General features: G+C 34.9%; 1 protein-coding gene across 1 annotated transcript in view; it reads right to left on the bottom strand.

Moving 5' to 3' along the window:
• Positions 1 to 6532, bottom strand: part of LOC107572592 (receptor-type tyrosine-protein phosphatase O-like) — a 43602-nt gene that overhangs the window by 8434 nt on the left and 28636 nt on the right. Inside the window, 7 exon segments of the mRNA XM_016259015.1 lie at positions 349 to 384; positions 1926 to 2009; positions 3525 to 3593; positions 3926 to 4046; positions 4407 to 4548; positions 6097 to 6158; positions 6161 to 6245. Coding sequence (XP_016114501.1) covers positions 349 to 384; positions 1926 to 2009; positions 3525 to 3593; positions 3926 to 4046; positions 4407 to 4548; positions 6097 to 6158; positions 6161 to 6245 — 599 coding nt within the window.

A 6532-nucleotide genomic window follows, 5' to 3' on the forward strand; every position in this document is an offset into this window, starting at 1 on the left:
ATGTTTGATTAGTAATATGCATTGCTAAGAACTTCATTTGGACAACTTTAAAGATGATTTTCTAAATATTTAGATTTTTTTGCACCCTCAGATTCCAGATTTTCAAATATTGTCCGATCCTAACAAACCATACATCAATGGAAAGATTATTATGCATCAGCTTTCAGATGATGCATAAATCTCAATTTTGAAAAACTGACACTTAAGACTGGTTTTGTGCTTGTCTTTTTTTTTTAAATACCGCAATAAATACCGTATCGTGGACATCATATCGCGATATTATCGTGAGATTTTGATATCGTTGCATCCCTAGTAAACTCACACCATCACATCAGCGGATGGGTTTACCTGGTTAGTTTCCTCTTCTTCAGCGCCGTTTTGCTCCTGCGGGTGAAACACAGACAGACGTGTCGCTGAACTGAGATCAAACCTCATCAGAACACAACAAACTGCATCTCTGCTAATAAACACGCTTCTAATCCTACAAACTAAACATGCATTTCCAGGCCGACGGAGCTTCAGTGTCTGAAACCACAGATAATAACTCACACTCACTCATTCTGGAGCATTTAAAGCATTAATCAAGGGCTTTTATTAACTGTTCTACAGAAAAAATAAGTTGTAAGTTTTATTTATATATTAGTTTATAATATATATAATATCTATAATATATATATATATTAGTGTGGTCAAACGATTAATCGCATCCAAAATAAAAGCTTTTGTTTACATAATATGTGTGTGTACTGTGTATTTATTATGTATATATAAATACAAACACATGCATGTATATATTTAAGAAAAATATGTTATGTTTATATAATATATATATTGATATAAAATAAAAAATCTAATAATATAAATATATAAATGTATACACATGCAAATATTTTCAAAATATATACAGTATGTGTGTATATTTATAATTACATAATAAATAAACACAGTACACACACATATATCATGTAGACAAAAACTTTTATTTTGGATGCAATTAATCGTTTGACGGCACTAATATATATATATATATATATACTGTATATATACTGTATATATATATTATATCTTATATAATTTATATTTTATAAATTTATAATTTTTATGAACTCCATTATACTGAACGTTTTATTTATTATTTATAGAATATTTTTAATTTCTATATTAATTTCTATAATATATATTTTTAATAATAAATTATAGCCTTCCACATCACAGTAATCTCATGTTATAATTTTATAAACATTTAATAATTTAATATTTTTTAAATATAATCTTACATGCTTCTGTTTTTTATTGTATTAAATTTATTTTTCATTCTTTCTTTTTCTTTGAGGTTCTCCATAACCTTCCATATTATGATTTTATGATTTATTAAATTGTAATAACTGTACATTTTTAAGTATAATTTTAAATACTTAATATATACAATTTATGTTTTAAAGATTTTGTATTTTATTATTTATTTTTTATAACTGTATTTTATGCAAATTATATATATATATATAAATGTATTACTAATGCATTGTTAATGCATTTTCCAGTTCACGTCACTTACTGTATACATGATTTTTGTTTTTACATTTGCACAAACAGCGTAATGAGCTTATTTTCAGTGGAGACCGACGGCTGAGCTCGTATCAAACCTGGAATATCTAACGGAAGAAGAAGAACCAAGCAAATCGGCTCAAGCCTCTCGAGTGAAAATCTGCATTCAGTCCGACTCAGAATCGAAGCTCTGGAGCAAACATGCAGCCGTGAGAGCGAGCGCCATGCGTTAGTGTCATGCGTCGAGACGCTGTTAAACACAGACAAGAGCACAGATGCAGATCCGGCCTCTGATCCGTTACCCATAATGCACTGCAGCTATGTGGAGTCTGTGTGTGTTTGTCTGTCCGTCGGCCGCCGGACGCCGCGCTGCTACTTACCACGGATTAATATAAAAGGCCAAAAGATAGTCAGTCCAAAGGCAGGATGGCAGAAGCGTGAGGAACGCAAAGAGACTCCTGCGCCTGAAGCCCACAGAAAGCAAAAGACATAAAAAAAGACCAAGGGCAAAAAGTTGGGGACAAAACATGGTGCTCCATTAGTAATAGTGACACACACAGATGATTGAGCATATTTCATTAGTGTCTGACAGGTTAATGATCGCGTCATGCAGTCAGTGTCTTTGGCATCTTCATGATGTGTGAATCTGTGATTGCTAACGCCGGACATTAACACCGAAACACACCGAAATCACAAATCAACCCAGACCCTCTCTGCTTCTAATGCATCGATCACGAAGCCGATGCAAAACCTCAGCGTCTTTATCATTTTCCAGAACAAACATCTAAACATTCTGAAAGCATGATACAGTTGTTCGAAGACTTAAAATATGGTTTAAGGAAAAATGCATCAAAACGAAGCGAGTTTTTGCATGAAACGAGAACAAATATGTGCCAGTGGGGTCAGAAATATCACTTTTCATCATTTTTCTGACCTCACTGGCACATATTTGTTCTCGTTTTAAGCAAAAACTCGATACATTTCTCAGAAAACATGAATTAATATCATCCCTACAAATCTAAAACTCTTTGCTATTCTAAAAAACAGCTTACTCGAAGTCAGTTCTACTGAACTGAATTTTAATAATCTTAAATTTTTTAAAATCATTTTATTTATATATTAGTTTATAATAAATATGTATTAATATAATGATGTAGATCTCTCTCTCTATATATATATATATTTGTATATGAATTTTATAAACAATTATACTTTGATAATTTTAAATTTTTATTATATTTACATTTTAAAATAATTTTATTATGTATTAATTTAGAATTAGTATACATATTAGATATTTCTTTTTCTGTTTATATATATATATATATTATAATTTGTATAATTTATATTTCATAAATGCATCATTTTTATGAGCTCAATTATACTGACCTGAACTATAATTAAGCTTTAAATACATTTGATTATTTTTTCTTTTTTTTTAAAATAATTGTATTTACATATTAATTTATATGATATATATTTATAATAATAAATAATGCTTTTAAATTAATAATTAATATTTTTCCCGCTCTCTCTCTCTCTCTCTCTATACATATAATTTATATAATTTATATTTTAGAAATGAATACATTTTATAAACTTAATTTTACTGAACTGAATTTTAAATTAAAAATAGGACACAGTCATGTTTCCGTTGCTTCACGAGTCGTGCTCTAAACATCTCAGCAGAAAGTGACAGAACAAACATCATTTGACTTCATTACCAGGCCAAAATCTGCCTTTACTGACCCTCTTTAAGCTCTTATATTAATCGTGTGTGTGTGAGCGACGGCTGTGATCACAAACATCACAACCGATGCTTCTGGAGTCGACACCAACAATTACACGCTCACTTCCTGTGTGTGTGTGTGTGTGTGTGTGTGTGTGTGTGAGTGTGTGTGAGTGTGTGTGTGTGTGTGTGTGTGTGTGTGTGTGTGTGTGTGTGTTTGATTGACAACGAGAAACACAGGAGCTCCTACCAGTTATACGGCAGCTTCCCGTCTCGCTCGAAAGAGGCGAAATTCACGAAGGTTTCAGCGCCGCACTCCCTGAAATCGACAGAAAGCTCAGAAAATTGACTTAAAAGTAGCACTAGTTTCATCAATCCAAACTGGCTTGCTGAATGCTGAAAATTCAGCTTTGATCACAGAAATAAATTGCATCTTAAAATATATTAAAATTGAAAGCAGTTATTTTAAATAATAAAAATATTTCACAATTTTACTGTTTTTGCTGTACTTTGGATCAAATAAATGCAGGCTTGGTGAGCAGAAGAGACTTCTTTAATACGGTTCAGAAACTTTGGACTGGTGGTGTATTTTCATCCATCAGTCTGATCACTAACGGGCTGAGAAGCTCGTTAGCATGAGATGTTGCTCACCGGCTCAGCTCCATGTGTTTCTTGCGCAGCACCAGAAGGAAGAGCACCAGCAGAATGATGAGCAGAACGCTGAGAACCGCCAGCGCCGAGATCGCCGCCACACTCGGGTTCATCTCGCGCACTGCACACACACACACACACACACACACACACACACTACTGCTACATTCACTGTCTCCGAATAAAACAAACACTTCAGTTTATATCTTCCAATTCTGGCTTTTTTCTTGCAATTCTGACTTTTCTCGCAATCATGACTTTATTTCTAATATAATTGTGATTTTATTTCGCAAAATTGTAAGCTTATATCTTGCAATTCTGACTTCTCACAATTCTGACTTTTCTCGCAATCATGACTAAATATTATAAATACTATAACCATATTTTCGCTGTTTTCATTTACAGTAGCAACCATGTAACTGTAAAGTAAAACTAATTCTGCTGTCGTGACTGTCAGTGAGGGATGGAAGCGTTTGCTCACCGGTCGTGCTGACGGTGATGTACGCCGGGTCACTGACGCTGCTGTAGCTGCTGCTGATCACGGTACAGTTATATGAAGTGGACGGCTGGAGTCCGGATACGGTCACAACATGAGCGGCGGTCAGCAGCGGCTCTCGTACCTTCTGCAGCAAAACAAACGCACACATAATAAACCAGTTGTTCATTCACGGTTCTGCTGTGTTCCTACTCTTTCCCTTCCAAACACAGAATTTTCCGTGTTTCCGCTGTTATACGCTAGGGGGCGCTATTATGTATCTCCTGAATGAGTCTAGAGTCACTCGATCAAAAACACAGGCGAGGAAGACGCAGAAACCAGCGATCTCAGATGTAAGCGCATGCATATGAAAAATAATGCGATCATCAACACTAACCGCGTATAAATGAAAACTGCCTGATGTTAGCGAGTGAAATGTGGATCCAGAAAGTGTGCAAGCTTTGCTGATGGAAGCCATCTCCTGCTCAACTAACAACTATTAGTAAATCCTGTAACAAATGTCTTGCTCATTGTTAATGTTAATTAATTAATGCATTAACTAACAATGAAAAACACTTCTAAAGCATTTATTATTGATGTTAACCTTAACATTTATTCATAAATTATTAAAATCAAACCAATATCAATATTATTTAACTGAGCTAACACCAGCTAATTAACAATTAACCATTTAAAGATTAATTAAACAGATTAATAAATGCTGTAACAAATGTATTGCTCGTTTTTAACATTAGTTTGCATTGCATTAACGAATGTTAACATGCATCATGAATTACTATTTGTTAATATTAGCTATTGCATTAACTAACATGAATGAACAACGAGCAACTGATTTTAATTTGTCAATGTGTTCATAAAAATTATGTTTATGATGTTTAATGTTCATGTTAATCCTCAGTGTATTACCTAATGTTCTGTAAAGGTCCTGCTTATTATCAGTGCAATGTAGTTAACAAATGAACAAAGAGAACAGAAGAGTTCTCCTGTTTTTATCATCGAACACAAAACCATTAAAGGGGTCATATGATGCTTTTTTAAAGATCATTATTTTGTGTATTTGGTGTAACAGAATATGTTGACATGCTTTAATGTTCAAAAAACACATTATTGTTCAAATACTGTACATTATTGTAGGTCCTCTATGCCCCGCCTCTCTCAAACGCTTCGTTTTCTACAAAGTCCCTCCTTCTGACAAGCGCAGTCTGCTCTGATTGGCCAGCTGGCCCAGTGCATTGTGATTGGCCGAACACCGCAAGCACTCGTCGGAAATGTAACGCCCCTTACCATAATCACCAGCTTCATCTTTCAAAATAAATGTAAAGACAGTAAATAATGTCATTAGTTTTACCTTCAGTTCAAGCCCGAAAGGGGAACAGACACAGTAATGATGCAGTACACAAGCCGCGGTTAAGACAGCTGACACTACTGTGATGTGACGGTTTTAGGAGGGCGTGGCAGAGTCTTAACTTTGATAAAGAATATCTCTTTGGTTTTGAGACTTTAGTCTTTGCAACTTCAGGGATCTTATCTATGCACAATCAGCTTGTAACACTCCAAAGAGAAAGAACAACTTGAAATCGCATCATATGAGCCCTTTAAGAAACTGCATCACAATCTGCATCTCCAGATGTTTGCACACACATGTGTGGTTATGATATTGATCAGTAGCTCTTACTTTGCTCTCTCTGTTGACTCGCAGCGGTCTGCAGACGATCTGGTAGAAGTCCACGACGCCGTCCTCCTCTCGGTGCAGGCGGAGACGGTCAGGTTGTAGATGTCTCCGGGAGGAAGAGTCAGAGATGCCTTCATCATGTTGCGAGTCACCTGTAACACAGTCATCAGACGCAGTGATGATTCAGATCCCATAGCAACCATCTCCATGGAGACACCGAACATTTACACATGTTTTTTTTAACCCTCTGTCACTTGCACTCTCTATTTGTTTTCTAACTGCTTGTTTTCCCCCCCCAAAAAAACTCTAACACTAGCTTTCTATATTTTTTTTCTATTCTATCTACTTGTTTCCTTTGCATGTGTGTGAGTGATTGTGAAAGTGAGAGTGCGTGCGTGTGTGTGTGTGTGTGTGTGTGTGTGAGTGAGTGTGTGTGTGT

This window comes from Sinocyclocheilus grahami, unplaced genomic scaffold (assembly GCF_001515645.1).
Source record: "Sinocyclocheilus grahami isolate Dianchi unplaced genomic scaffold, SAMN03320097.WGS_v1.1 scaffold1779.1, whole genome shotgun sequence".
NCBI classification, from domain to species: Eukaryota; Metazoa; Chordata; class Actinopteri; order Cypriniformes; family Cyprinidae; genus Sinocyclocheilus; species Sinocyclocheilus grahami.